The 16,094-nt window shown below is 37.2% G+C and overlaps 1 protein-coding gene across 5 annotated transcripts in view; it reads left to right on the forward strand.

Moving 5' to 3' along the window:
* syt7a (synaptotagmin VIIa) overlaps nt 1–16,094 on the forward strand; it is a 671,470-nt gene that overhangs the window by 470,929 nt on the left and 184,447 nt on the right. For 4 of the 5 annotated variants that reach the window (XR_006313964.1, XM_043706001.1, XM_043706003.1 and 1 more), the window contains exons 3-5: nt 1,483–1,562; nt 11,170–11,301; nt 11,799–12,002. Coding sequence is in view for 4 of the 5 variants with exons in the window: in XM_043706001.1 (XP_043561936.1) it covers nt 1,483–1,562; nt 11,170–11,301; nt 11,799–12,002 (416 nt within the window). In the remaining variant the exon portion in view is untranslated. The remainder of the gene's footprint in view (nt 1–1,482; nt 1,563–11,169; nt 11,302–11,798; nt 12,003–16,094) is intronic. The other variant, XM_043706004.1, reaches the window with a different exon arrangement.

Genomic DNA, 16,094 nt, shown 5'->3' on the forward strand with positions numbered 1-16,094 from the left:
ATAAGATCCCCCTCAGTCTCCTACACGCTAAAGAAAAAAGTCATTCTTCCTGTAGCAAGGTGACCACAATTGAACACAATACTCCAAACGCAGCCTTCTGAATGTCCTGTACAACTGGAACATAACTTCCCAACTTCTATACTCAATGCCCTGATGAAGGCCTGTGTGCCAACAGCCTCCTTCACTCTCCTGTGTATCTGTGACTCAAATTTTAGACAACCATGCACCTGATCTCTAATTTCCTTTGTTACACTACACTCCTTAAGACCCTCTCATTCATTATTAAACTCCTACCTGGATTTGGCTTTCCAAAATGCAAGACGTGACCCTTACTTATGTTAAACTCCACATGTTATTTCTCAGCCCACTTCTGCTGCCGATCAAGGTACTGCTGCAATTTCTGGTAATGTTCCTCATTGGAACCCTCCTATTTTAGTGTCATCTGCAAACTTACTATCCTTCCAGCCCGGCACCGCCTTCCTGGCCTGCAGTCTTCTTCTTGACCTCTCCGCCTCCATCCTACTCCGACCTATCACCCTCACCTTGACCTCTTTCCACCTATCACATTTCCAACGCCCCTCCTCCAAGTCCCTCCTCCCTACCTTTTATCTTCTCCTGCTGAACACTCTCTGCTCATTCCTGAAGAAGGGCCTGTGCCCGAAACGTCGAATCTCCTGTTCCCTGGATGCTGCCTGACCTGCTGTGCTGTTCCAGCAATAAAGTTTCAACAGTACATAGTAGATAGTCAATCACACAGCCACGGAAGGGATGATCTTCCTAGTGTTGCTGCATAAACACTAAAGTAAGCAAGAAGCAGCATCTACTCTCATGCACCACCATAAATACCATATGAGCAAAACAGTTCACAGGCTCATGATTTTTATTCCTGGACCTTCATAGCCATAATCAACGGGCAGATTTGATTATTAAAGGAAATGAGTAACTAACTTTTAACCCACACAATGGCACCTTTTTTTGCCAGGATTAATGGAAAACCTGTAATGTTTAACCCCATTATCTCTATGCTGAAGCCTTCTGTACGCTAAACATCCTCACCTTGTGGAAAAAAATCACTTTGGATTTGATATCACTTGGATTTTGGTAAAATTAAAAGTGAATGGGATCGGTGTTCTTATTTCCTAGTTTTCTGCCTGTGAGAAAATTTAGAAATGACTCACTGTTTTCCCTGTTTAATAACATCACTGTTGCTGCACTGGAGATCCTCTGGATTGATGTGAAAACAAATTGACATTGGGAAGGGGAAGAATGTGCCATAAACATGGCAAAATATTTGTGGGAAGTTTTCTTTCAGGTCAGTGGCAAGTACTGTTACTTCACTGCTGACTGCAAACTCCAGCCCATTTTTAAAAATTCTTTCCCAAGTAAAATGCATAACATCTATTTTGTCATAATTGTAGTGTAGGTGTAATACATTTCTATGTTGTTAAATTATTCCTTTCTTTCTCCGTTCTGTTTTTAAAGGGTAAAAGACACAAGAGCTCATTGGAAGCAGTCAACACACCAGACTCCAACCGTGGCCGAAATGAGAAGAAAGCCATCAAGTAGGTGCTGCGGGCAAAAAAATCAGGGGAGGGTTTGAATGTTTAAGATGAGCAGCTGCTGATCTTTCCTCTAAGAGAAGTTGTTGCATTGACTTCACTATGATGAAGTGAAAAACAGTACATCCAACTCTAGTATAAATAATTCTTAAAGTTTCTTTATGTATGATCTAGTGGACTATTTTTATAGTATGAACTTTGTTGCAATGCCAAATTATCTTTACAACACTTTTCATTCCTCATTTAGCATGTATGTGACTGCAGATATATAGGAAGATCTGGAGTACAATCTTCGCAGCCCTTCAGAAAGTTCATAGTCTGAATCTGTCCTCGATGAATTATCTATGATTTTTTGGGGAGGTAGAGAACAAGATCCAGAAGTATGAGATGTACTACCCTCCTACCCCTTTCAATATTAATCATTATTTCTTCTGCAGCTTCTGCAACAAAAAAAGGCAACTGTACAAAATAGAAGAGAGGGAGAAATATGGCAATAAAACATTATGGATTGTTCTCCTTATAGCTTTCAAGACAGTGTAGATGAACAGAAGGGCCAACAGGAATTCTCTGAACTATTCACAAGATTGATGTCTGGGCGTAATTTCAATATTGCTGTTTTAGCAGCAATGCTGTTCACTGTGGCTGTTAGATTATATTAACAGACCTTGTTTTGCAATTTTTTTTCTTTTTAAGCATTAAAACCTGAAAGGTGTTCCCTGTAGGCTGTGATAAAAATTACTCTGTTGAAAAACTGCTGTTTCAGAGTGTTCTTGTCACAGATGTCACCTCAAAATATGTTTTGACTGAATCCAGAAAATAAACCAAAACTAATACTTTTCCTTTCTATCTTGTTGTTGATATTTAAGTCTATGTAAAAAAATTAACTCTGAATTCAGTCTTATGGATTGTAAATTGTAAGTTTAACTTGTTAACCATAAATTTCACTTTTGCTTTTTTCTTCCAGGCAATCCACAGTGGTTCAATGATCATTGATATTTTGTTGTCTTAGATTTATCAGTCCAGTACACTATATAGGTTTTATATAGTGATCACTACTGGTACAGGATATGCTGATGGATTGAACCAATATGATCTATTTTGGTCAAGGTTGTAAACTTTGTACATAATGTAGTTTCATTTTTAACTTGGAAAGGCTATTGAACGCTGTATACAGGGAGTCCCGCACTGAGTGAGCACTGCAGCTCTAACTGCACTGGAGCCTGTGACCCACATATTTTGCTCTCCTTTCAGTGGTCTTTAACACAAGTAGTTAAAATGGTCCAGTAATGATAAAACACTGTTGCTTACATTAGCGAATTTCTGAGTTACAATTACATGGTACTTGAATATTCTTCATTTGCTCAGGGCTCAATCATTATTGCACATGATGGTATTTTCCTCCGAACTTCCATTAAGCTTAACAAAATGTAGTACTATTCATTGCAAAATGAAGGCAGTCACACTTGCTGACCTAAAAAGTTCTACCTTCAGCATCATAATAGAAGAAAGATCAGGTAAAGGTTTTTTTTTAATCTTGTCCATCCCATTGTCTGTTCCATTCCATTACCTGTATATCATAAGACACAAATTTGCAGATCAGAACGTCATCAGAGAATCATAGATTACAACATAGCACAATGACCCAAATGAAAAGATGTGAATTTTGTAACACATTCATTTTTGTTATATTTTTGAAATAATAAATAAAAATCATACTAAGCACATAATGAAAGCATTCTCCCATCTAGTTTACAATTTGAATGATAATAATCCACAATAATATCAAAATAGATCAAAATAGGGTGGCACGGTGGCTCCGTGGTTAGCATTTCTGCCTATTAGTGCCAGGGACCTGGGTTCAATTCCAACCTCGGCGACTGTCTGTGGGGAGTTTGCACATTCTCCCCATGTCTGCATGGGTTTCCTCCGAGTGTTCCTGTTTCCTCCCATAGTCCAAAAATGTGCAGCTTAGGTGGATTAGCCATGCTAAATTGCCTGTCGTGTCCAGGGATATGGAGGTTAGGTGGATTAGCCATGGGAAATGAAGGGTTACAGGGATAGTGTAGGGTGGTCAGTCTGGGTGGGATGCACTTCGGAGAGTCAGTGTGTACTTGTGGGGTTGAATGGCCTGTTTCCACACTAGGGATTCTGTGAGATTTTCAGTCTCCAGTCACCTAATCTCATTATTATTAATTGACATTGATGTTTTTGTAATCCATTCTTAGGGTTCAGATGATGATCATTTGAATTGTTCTGATAATTATGCTGCTCATAATCCTCAACTGAGTTACAGTCTTGATGCTGACTCCAAGTACTTGCATTGCTCTGTGCATTTCCAAGTTATAATGTTGTCACTAAAAGTTTGTGAAAATTTGTCAAGGTCACTCAAGTTGCTCTGATTTCACATGTTACTTGCCTGATTTTTGTTCTGGATATTGTTATCAACTCTGCTACATTTTCTTAAAAAGGTTAATGTATTAATAGTAATTCATAAATTCATAATAGTAACTCAGTCCAAGGGCAAATTGCTCTAATCTGTAAATTAGACTATTCAATTAAGTTTACCTTTTCCTTGTTTCCTTTATAGTCACTCAATTTTGTATCTTTGTGAATTTTTTTATTCTCATCAATCTGGATTTTTTTTGAGCAAGCACACTTCTTCTCTGGTGCATTAGTCAAGCATAGCATGGTTGAATGCAGAGTATAATTTCGCAACAATGTGCTTCAGGCCCAGTCTCAGAAGGATACACATTTCTTTATTTCTGTGACATTTTCGATGTCCTCCACTAGGCATTCTGTGGCCTCTCACAGATGGCCAATTTGGTGCCAATTAGGGGCAGTTCTGTGCTGTGTTCATGTACATTAGGAAACTGCATTGAGACTGACAGATTTATGCCAAAAGCTCTGAAAGTCTACAATGCCAATAATTTATACATGGTATGTAGCAACAATTCAAAGTTTTTGGAGTGACTGAATTCTTTTAAGACAGCAGAAAAATGTGTTAGTTAAATTATATAGGATCACAATACCAAAGGCATGATCTGGAATTTCCTGAAAACAACAAATGCTGGAGATCACAGCTCGTCAGGCAGCATTCATGGAGAGAGAGCAAGCTTTCAGGTCTAGATGATTCTTCATCAGAGCTGAAGTGAAGTGTGGAGGGACAACATTTTTGCAATACAGCCTGACTTGCTGTGATCTCCAGCATTTGTTGTTTTCAGTGCAGTTTCCAGCATCTGCAATAGTTTGTTCCTGCATCTGGAATTTCCTGTCTGATTTAAATCTGCCTGGCACTGATGCTTTCATCTGCGTCTGAAGTCAACAGAGTCGCAGAAGATTGTCAAATGCCCTCCTCCAAAGATTGCAAAGGAGTTTAAATCCAATGTTTTAAAAGTTATACTACAGAAATCAACAAATAGGCTCCCACAATGTAAATTCTGCAAAAACATTGGGTTGACAGAATTATTTCAAGAGATCACAAAGTAGAATTATTTTTAGAATTAATTTGAATCCAAAAAGCTCTACTTTACTGAATGTCAGTGCCTTTTTGTGATTTATTTAGTATTTCAAGAAACCTCTTATAAATATTTAAAAGAAAGTTGAATGCCAATGCCAGAATGGAATTTTTTGTTTGCATCCAATGACAACAATCAGCCTTCATAGGACCATCACAATAAAGGCTTTTCTTTCTTAAAAAGGTACACATGTCAGTACAGTTTAGATGCAGAGTAAAAATCCTTTCATATTCTCTTATCAAATACTCTCAGGTGGAATCATTTATATTACAATGTTCTTCAGTTAAGCAGCCTTTATACATCCTCATCCACTTATTTTAATAATCTATCAGATGAATATGATGGTAGAGTAAATCATTGTGCTGTATCGTAAGATTTTGGATTATGGACCATAAATATCATCCACTGTCTACTGCTGGTCCCACAAAGTTTATCAAAGATGGATGTGCAGCACCTCTGTCACAGATTGCAGAAATGTTTTTGATAGATGTCAAAGGGTCAATAAGAGATTATTTTTAAAGGATCCAACTGTCTTCAAGTGTCCAAACCCATGGGTCATTCTCCCCACCACCCACTTCACACCATTTGCACTCTTCTGGATGCCACTTAGTATATCAGCTTGCATTTGTATGTTAAATTTCACTACATCCACTATTCCCTCTGCTCCATGTTGAATAAAGAAGGTGCAGTGGAGTGAATAAGCAAATGAGACAACCAAAGAGGATTATAAGAAGAGACTGTCATCTAACAATAAAAAATATAGGCATAAAAAAAGTCTTGTAAAGGTATATTAGCAGTAAAACAAGCATGAAAACATGAGATGAGACCAATTGGGACTGAAAAAAAAAGTGTCTTCATTTCGAGACAGAGATGGCTGAAGTATTTTTCACGGAAGGTATTGCATTAGGAGATAGTGAGTGTGAGAGTTTTTAGTGTTAATTTTTATCTGAAATATAGTTTCTCCATTGCTTGAGCAATTAACAAAACATTACACTTAAGAGAATTTATATTGTAGCTTTAATTCTGGGGTGTGCGAGCTTTCAAAAGAAGCTGTAGTCAGTGAGGCAGTGGCTAGTTTAATCCTTTTTCTAAAAAAACTTGAGTCAGCTGTTTTCAGGAAGAATAAAGAGATGTCTCTCTTAACTGACTTACCTGTATTGACTATTGCTTCACTTGTACAAAGTGTGAAATGGAATTTTTGTGAGAATGGGGTCGGAGGCTGAGGGGTGACCTTACAGAAATTTATAAAATCATGAGGGGCATAGATAGGGTAAATTTTCAAGGTCTTTCCCCAGTTGTGGGGGAGTCCAAAACTAGAGGGTGTAGGATTAAGGTGAGAGTGGAAAGACTTAAAAAGGACCTGAGGGCCAAGATTTTCAAGTAGAGGGTAGTGCTGCATAACAGTTTCTAAGAGGCAAACCATGAAGGGCTTATGCCCGAAACGTCGATTTTCATGCTCCTCAGATGCTGCCTGACCTGCTGTGCTTTTCCAGCATCTGCAGTCCTCACTTTCTCCTCCTCATGGACAGGCAAGTGCAGAATTTTATGCTGCTGCCTGAGTGCTGATTCCCCAGCTCCATTCTGCTCCATGTGGTGGAATGCGGAAGTGCAAGGGCTACTTGTTCTGAAGCAGCAGATTGCAAACCCATCTAATTAAGCACATGCTAAGGCCTGCTCTTAGAGGCTATGTGGAATCAGCTTTCAGATCCCTGGATGTGTCCTAGAACAGGGCAACTGCCATAGCAGCCTCAACCCCTGGCAGGCATGGATGGTGCACTTACAGCTTACTCTGTATCTTTCTAACAGCCTCAAGCTGTACAACTACCTAAGAACAAATCACACTATTGTTAGTAAGAGAAGGTCTTTATTATTAAAACCTGTTCACTAGTCACCAGACTAATCTTGTTGCTAACCAAAGTTTAATTTGCTTGCAGGCATTTGACTCCAGTTCATTTGCCACCACAACTGAGCAAACAACATGAACAATGAGTAACAACTTACTTACTTACAAGCCATGCAGCAATCCCTAGTTTTTAAACTGTTCTTATTTCAGCCCATAATTTAAAAATAAGCAATAAAGTAGACATGGTCCTTACACAAGACTGAAATTTGGCTTAATAAATCATAACTATTATTTTTTGTTTAACAATGTGGCCGTACATTGAAACACAGGCACACAATCCTACAGACTTGGTTTTTAACAATACAATAGTAATTTATTACACAAAAATGAAGATAAAATAGACTCAACCAAACCAATTAACATGCAACATAATTTGAAAGATTTCAAAACAAGTGGTGAAATACAACCCAATCTATCACAACACCTTTGATAATAGTACTCATGCTGGAGAGTTAAAAATCAAACAACACTAGGTTATAGTCCAACAGGTTTAATTGGAAGCACTAGCTTTCAGAGCTTTGAAGGCTAGTGTTTCCAATTAAGCCTGTTGGACTATAACCTAGTGTTGTGTGATTTTTAACTTTGTACACCTCAGTCCAACACCGACATCTCCAATTCATACTGGAGAGAGCTCCCTTGCAAATCACACCTATAGGTTTGGCTTATCTGTTTCTTTCAATTCTCTGCCTTAAGAGTTTGGCTGTGTTCTTGAATATTCCCACAATTGATTTTAGACTTTAAATAATCCCTTCAAGGTTCTAACCTAACATGTATACAACTAAAACCTTCACACTAAGGTAATGTATTTCCAAACTCTTCTGATTCTCCGTAACCAAAAGCAAACTGATGTTTTTGACGTTTACTTTATCTGGTCATAAAAACTCTCAATGAAAATGAATTCCAGTAAATACTCCAGCAATTCTCCTGGTTTTTTTTTCTCTCTCTCTCTCTTTCTCTCTCCTGCATACATATTCTGTTTTTATAAAAAAAATCATGACTCTTTAAATTTGTCAGGTTAATCATTAAACTCCCTCATACACACAGAGCAAAGCCCTCAAGATACAAATTAAAAATCCAAATTATCTAGAGGTATTAAAGGATCTGGAGCCAAAATTTCTTTGAAAGGTGGTTCAGGATCATGAAGCTAAATGGTCTACTGAGACCGATATGTTCTTTTATTTTGTTCCCTTCACTGTTCTCTCTCCATGGTGACTCAGTGGTTAGTATTGTTGCCACATAATGCCAGGGACCTGGATTTGATTCCAGCCTTGAGTGATTGTCTGTGTGTGGAGTTTGCATGTTCTCCCTGTGTCTGCGTGGGTTTCCTCTGGGTATTCCAGTTTCCCGAGAATGTGCAGGTTAGGTGGATTGATCATGCTAAATTGTCCATTGTGTCCAGGGAGGTGCAGGCTAAATGACTTAATCCAGGGTTTTAGAGATAAGGATACGGAGGGGGCTGGGCTGCTCTTCAGAGGTTCGATACATACCAGATGGTTCAAATAGTCTCTATCTGAACTTTATGGATTCTGTGATTCTCTCTGATCTCAGGTACTTTTTGCAGTCATCCTTTGATTTATATTGTCTAAATACATTTCTTTAATTATGAAGGTATTTGTTCTTAAACCATCCTCGATATGCTTAAGTAATTATCCTCTGCCTTACTAGTTAAATATTCCTTTCTCTTCTCTCTATGCAACGATATTGAAAATGGTTTGGTTTGGGAGAGATCATTCCATCTTTAGAATTCTTTCTAATACCCACGAATTCAAAATCCTTCAACACCATGTCAAGTCATACACTGATATTCACATTGATTTTAGCACAATGTTATGCCTGACCACAGGTTGTTTCATAGGATATGACTAATGGACCTTTACTCTGCATGTAAATTGTACTTGCCTGTATAGTAGTACTTGAAGTCACATGGTAGACTAAGCTTCACTCTGCCATATTTCAGTGTCGTGTTCTCAGTAGACAGTGTCATGGACAGTATATTGCACTAGCATGTTTGACCCTTGATTTGGAAGTACTTGATGTGACAGGACATTTGGAAATTTTCTTTTCTTTATGCCTTTTATAAATGGTCTTGTAATACTTAATGTCAAAAGTGAGTAAAATTTCAAAAGAAATCTCATTCTGACACTGGCATTACTGCAAAAAATTATGAAAAGCTAAATATTTTACCTACTCTGGTAGGGTGGTGTCTGTATTTTCTGTTGCTAGTTAGCCGTTGGACTGGATTTTTGAAGCTCATAGTGGGATGGGACTTTGGTTAGACCAGAAGAAAAAAACTTGCTGTAGAGGAACAGCGTATTGATTTCCCAAGCTTATCAACCCAGGCCATTTTACATTTGACTGGGTCCAGGCACAATGCCTGCAAGTAGTGAAAAGCTAACAAAATGGAAATATCTTTGCTGACTGGAATTTTACAGTTGCTTGGCAGAGTGGCTGAAATACAGCCAGTGATAGTGTGTGACCCTCAGGTTGTAAATGGACCAGCAGTCCAAATTTCTTAACATCCCACCTGTCCCTGCAACAAGCTTTCAAATGAGTATAGCCACAGCTGTGGTCACAATCACTCCTTTGGTGCCGTACACTCTCCACAATGGTGGCCTGGCAGCTGGGCCATTTTTAATTTCAACAATTTTTAAAATTGACAGGGCAACCATTATCTCTTACCTGCTTTGTCAGACAGCAGCTGTTTCAGTGCTGAATGCCCTCCAGTGATGGAAGTTCACATGGTATCCTTAATTGGGTGCCAGTGTGCTATCTGCTTATCAATTGACCAAGAAAGTTTTGGGTGACTATTCCTAACATGTTGCAGGGTTTGGACCTACATATGACATCAAGACTGAAGTCTCAATCCAAAAGGAAAATCCAGCCTGTTGTCATTGTATTCTGTTACTGTTAGCTGGTTGTCAGTAAACTACAGTGAAAATTATTTTGTCCAAAGCAATTCCTCTTTATCCAACCACTGTTGGAACTCCAATAGTTCTGTCAGCTTCAATGTTCCTAAATGTACATCTTCAAAGTAGGAGGACAGTCACATGATACAATCCTTTGGAGAAACAATTTCCAGACATTTTGGGAATGCCGTAAATAAGTATTTCTGTAGTTCTGAGAAAGGTTTAGCGCAGTTGGTTTATTTAGAAAAACATTTATTCTGTTGCAAGATACAATTCAAATATAATATTTGGAAATTACTTATTTAGAATATTGTTATGTTGGATAAATCAATTTAATCAAAATGGCACAATTCCTGTAACTAACTTTTCCTGACTTAAAATAATGTCTGTTACAGCTTATTGTACTTATTAGAGGGTTGGTAAAGCCCCTACTGCTGTCTAACTACACTTGTTTGATCTCTCTCTCTCTTCAAGCTCATGGATTACTTTATATATCAACTTGCTTTACATCATGTATGATAATTGGTTGTAATTAATTAGACTGTTCAAGGTATATAGATATTTAGTGAGATATAAGATTATCTATGCATCGTATTACTGCTTGACTTATTAATTACATGTTGCATTTAAAATGTGAATCAGGTTCAGTGAACGAAAGATCAGCAGAAGTGGTGTTTATAAGCACAGTTGCAACAGGGTCTCAAAATATGCTAAACTAGCTGAGTGTCATTATACACTGGGGCAAATGCTTCCTCCATACTTTAGCTATGTTTGAAGAAAGCAGAGCCCATCATGTAGTGTGATTAAGAGTTATGTGCCCATAATGTATTCAAATTTATTGCAGACCCATCATGTCTTAAGTCAGTATTAATGTCAATTCAAATGCTCTGAGTGTTGTAAAAGAGTCATTAAAGAAAGCCATTATTGAATTTAACTTAACTTGTTCCTCACTAACATATTCCAGCTTTTTTCCTTCCTTCCATTATGTCTCTCACTTAGATTGTTAATGTTCTTAAGTTCCTTGCTTTTTCTTTAAGCCAAGTCTTAGTAAAAATTTATGCTTTTAAGCTTCCCAAAGATTTGCACATTAGAACTGTTAGATTGTCAATCACCATTGAACTCAGTTCTTTAATGGTGCTTCCTCTGAAATTGAATTTTATCAGCGCCTGACCTGCTATTCACCTACAGTGATAAGAAAAGCAGAATCCAACATTTAACAGTCATTTTTTTCATATTTCAGCTTCTTTTTGTGTTTTCCCTCTTTTCTTCTTTCTCTGCTGCTCTAGTGATCTTGACAAAGACTTTTGGAATAACAATGACAGCACAGTACAAAAGAAATGGAGTTCCTACCCTCCAAAGGAGTTCATTCTAAACATTTCGCCTTATGCACCTTATGGTGACCCACGACTTTCACTCAAGTGAGTTTCTTTTGCTGGTTTGGTTGTCTATAGTATTTAATGCTTCCCTCCTCTGCTTCCTACCCAATCATCCACTCACACCCACTCCCAATACCTCTATAACCCCATAAGTGGCTTAATCCCATGGAGAGGAGCAACCCTTCTGTACCTTGCTTGATTTCCACAACTGAAAATCCTTCCTTATTTGATCCTTGTGTGGAATAGCAGAGAGTTGCTTGTTGAGGCCTGTACAGGCATTCCCTCCATAATATTGTGTAGCAGATCTAATTTTACAAAGAGGCTGCATATGAAAATGGTTGGCTGATCTGTATTATGGATGTTGACAGAGTTTTTTCTGACTGCTTTATCCCTTTTTGCTGTTGCATTTTTTTTTTGAGCTTTGGAGGAAAGGGTTCTGTAGGTGTACACTAACGCGCTTTAGCAGCAGAACTACTTTCCTCCAGTCTTCCATTAGGGCTGACTCATTCTCTGTCCACTCTGCTTCCTGTCCGTATTAGTGGCACTCTCATGTCCGGTAACAAAGCTTCAGTAGCTGAGAAAGAAACACGCACGGCCGAGAAGCAAACCCGCAGCAACAGCATGAAGAGCAGTGGATCTTCCAACAGTAATCGGGGTGAAGCTGCCAATGGCAAGGTTGGGAAAGGTGGGCGCTGGCACACAGTCCAGACTCTCCTAGCATCGGGCAAGCTCAACCAAGCTAAGTGAGTTTAAATGGGTAGTTACATACTGTGCTGGCTGGACAAATCAGTCTTTTAATTTTAAAATGATTTTTATAGGAAATATATAATCTGTCTTCACTTGATGACTCCTCTGCAGCTCTGGATCATATCATTTGTCCATCACATTTTTACAAAGATTTTAAGAGCATATATTATAAGTGTGCTTTCTGCATTCACTCACCATCACAATTAATTGACCATATCATTCACACAAGACCATGGAAGTGTTTTACAGGCATTTTATTTAGCTTGCTGTGGTAGTTGTGTATACTGGGTCTTCGTTCCAGATGTCAGGATTTGCTCGCTCCTTGTAACTAAGTCCAGTTGCAGTGTAGGAGATAAATGCGCTTTGCCCAAAGAAATATGCAAACCAAAAAATTTGTCCAATCTGCTGACAAGATTGTGATACATGAACCATAACATTTAACTGCTGGGACTTGGCATTTTTCATTTACCTTGCATTATCTATTCACAGAAGTATTTTCTTCTATCATCAGTGAAACAATGGCTTTGAAAAGGGCTGTTGATTTTTTTTTAAACTAGAAAGCCTATTTTGATATTTATTTTAAATTATTCATAGGATACCTTTGGTTTTGTAAGATGGTCGTTAAAGGAAACATAATGGAGAACTCAACCATACCAAGTCAGGTCATTGAAGGCCTTGAAGCAGCAAAGTCCATTTTCAGACAAAAACTCAACAGTATTCAATTAGGGATAAATGAAAATTAAATGGTACTTGTACCTTTAATTTGCAGAAAACCTTAGACAAGTATGATGTGCAGAACCAAATTGGACAATGTGATATGAAGCAATTGTGGGTTCAAATGTTTTTCTCCATTAAAGAAGTAGTAGGTTACACATCTAGAGGAAAATACATTTGTTTATGCACCGGCCTGATCTTTGTGAATTTCTTGAGAGAACTTATTCTCAACAATGTGCTTATTATTATTTCTCAATGATAGCTGATTTCTGTGGTTGAATCGACTGTATTAGTGATTAATACTGTTTATGTCTGTCTTTAAAAGAGTTCATGTAAGGGTAGAATTTGATGAAATTGCAAGGGGTGTCCTATCTGTCATATTTCTGGCTTTTCTGGTGGTTCAGGAATATATATGTGTCCATACTTCCTGATCTTTCATTAGAAATGGTTGTCATGTAATCTCTGACAAACCTTTTCCAAAGAAAGGTTGTTGTGCATCATTGCTTTCATGGACTTCAGGGGAAGTCTAGGAAGAATAATGTACAAGCTTAAATTTCTGTGATTTTTTAAATCTTTTAGCCTATCCAAATCTTGGTGCCGATGAAACCCCTTCAAGGTTAGCTCAATAGGCATTATTCTCTGCCTGTTAATTATTTACTTTTAAAACCATAGCATTAGTTTACTTTTTGTTAGTTACTTTACTAATGTGAGTAAAGACTTAAAAAGCATAGTCTTGAAATGAAATTCATAGACAACACATTGAAACATGGTTTAAGGGCCTTTCCCCAACGCTGGTGTGACCTCTACCTGCCCATAATAGGTATTTGGGAAGGTAGTGCCAGCCATATCTTACCAATGGAGTTGGAAATCATAACCTACTATTTTCAGTGCACAGGTTTCTGTCCAAAAATCTCCTCTCTTACCACATTAAACAGGTGCATGGCACACTATTGTGTATGAACCAACAAAACATAAAGTGAACCTACAGTGCTTCCCACTGTGTGAATTAGCTGGAATACATTCTGTAATATCATAACATGATGAAAAGTTCTTGGATATGTTCGGCCAAAGTTGAAAAGCTTCACAGAATTAAACACAACAAATGTTACAGAAGATTTTCTACCCTCTTTAGTTGTATTCCAAGGGGATTAACATAAGAAAGACTCCATATTGCCCCTACACTTGCCAAATAATTACTTTTCAGAATATAATCAATTGTTTATGACATCATGCATAAGAGGAACTTAAGTTTTCACAATTTACATCTAAGTTAATTTTTTGATAAGTTTAAGGTGATTTGATTCTCAATTACATCATAAACATGAATGTAAGATCAGGTAAGGATCAGTGTTTGGCCTCTCATGTTCTGTGTCTCAGTTAACCTTTCTGTCACTCATTCTTCACTTAATTATGAATATTTTGTCAATTTTATCACTGGTGTTATACTTCAGTCAAAATCCCAAAGGAGTTTTCTTTGGTACTGGTGTGTAGTTTACAAATGCGTAAGCTACATATTTGATTTGTTGTACGAAGGGCTTTGTATTTGTACAGGAGATTCTGCTATTTAATTGACCTTACTTCTCATAAATGAATGAGACAAATGTCAACTTTTTCATAGTCACACATATCCCCTTTTCATCAAAGATACTGAAACCAAGCCATTCAATGAGAAATATGAATTAGTTGTTTGCCCCATCTTGTACAAATTCAGTATTTCATATTAAGATCCAGATCTGCATCCAGTCAGAATCACAATTAAAACAATCAGCAAGAACGTATACAAAATAATATAGATAAATAAATTAACTAATTGGTTTGAAATGACAAACCCTTTAAGATAACAATCCATTGAAATTCAGTGGTATAATGGTTTATAATTGGCTGAATCTAGGAAAGGTGGGTTGGCATTTGGGAAGGCAGTTTTCCTCAGCTACTACTGATATCGGGATTAATCCATAATTGAGAGTTTTGTTATTAACTTTTTTATTTTGAATGCTGTAAATATTCCCTGAAAATGCAGAACTTTTCAAAAATAATTGCATTAGTAATGTTGAGTCCAGTACAGATTGCATTTTACACGATCTGTGTAAAACATGGGCTTGATGAAGTCAAGTGATCTCCTATTCTTATAATTTTTATATTCTCTGAGAAACGTATTTGGGATGAGTTCGCAGCAATTTATACAGTATCAGTAATACTAGTAATTTTACACTGTCACTTTTTACCTATAATTAATTGGGAAATTAATTCTTTCTATAAAATCAATGTGATTGATTACCAGTGTTAGAATATTGGGTGGAAAGTTATCAAGACAACTTCGCACAATTTAATTTTCCTACAGACAATTATTTGAGTCAGGACATGGTTACCAAAATCATTGGACTTTGGCTCAAAGTCATTTAGTTGCAGATAAACAAAATCACATTCCAGCAAAATTGTACAAAAATAGATAGTGACTCTTCAGAACAAATAGTGATCTTTATTCAAAATTTTACATTTTGTACACATAATCATGAAACTTTTGTAAAACAAATGATGGTCTGAAGTTCTATTGAGATAAAGCAGTCCATCAGGATGAACTGAGTTGCTTGAGTTGTGTTGAATTTAGCCTTTCCATTAAATTTCCATGACATGCAACACCTTACCATTGTGTTTTTTAAATTGTGCAACATTGTTCACACTCCCCATTTCCATTGGAATCAAGATTCATTAAGTCTTGCTTCAAGATTTAAAAAAGAGACTGTGATTCCAATGACAATCAAAGCCTAACCATGTACATTTTAAAAGGGTATATAATATTAATATATACCTATGAAACGAAGAAGTATTTGTAGGAATAGGTCTCAAGTTTAAATACAGGTCAATAAAGAGATGAATTCTCAGATGTCAGTGGCATGGCAAGTGACGAAGTGTGAAATGTATTATTTTGACCAAATAAAGTTAACGCAAGCATGTTTTGTTCGCATTGCTGCACAGCCAAATTAATATGATTAATCTATGGCAACAAACCATGTTGCATATGATTCTGTATGAATATGTACCTTATTTGCATTTACAATATCACTGAGTAGTTAGTTTTATAATTATGGATCCCACTATGTCATGCGCCTAGTCTGGGGAAAGTATAAGGGTGCTACCCTGATTTAAATAGGAGAAAGAGAATTAGAAGGCAAATCACCTGAAACAGCCAATAACTCCTTGCTTACAGATAATTGGAAAAGCATTGTTAGCAGATACCTAGAAGCCACCTTATACATTACAAATCCAGGATCCAAGCTTATTCGTGGCATAGGAGGAGTAAAGTGCTTAAACATGGCATGAGAGGGCAACCCTCCGGGAGGACAGAAAATTTAAAAAAAATATGAGTAGGCATC

The sequence above is a fragment of the Chiloscyllium plagiosum genome, chromosome 16 (genome assembly GCF_004010195.1).
Source record: "Chiloscyllium plagiosum isolate BGI_BamShark_2017 chromosome 16, ASM401019v2, whole genome shotgun sequence".
Lineage (NCBI taxonomy): Eukaryota > Metazoa > Chordata > Chondrichthyes > Orectolobiformes > Hemiscylliidae > Chiloscyllium > Chiloscyllium plagiosum.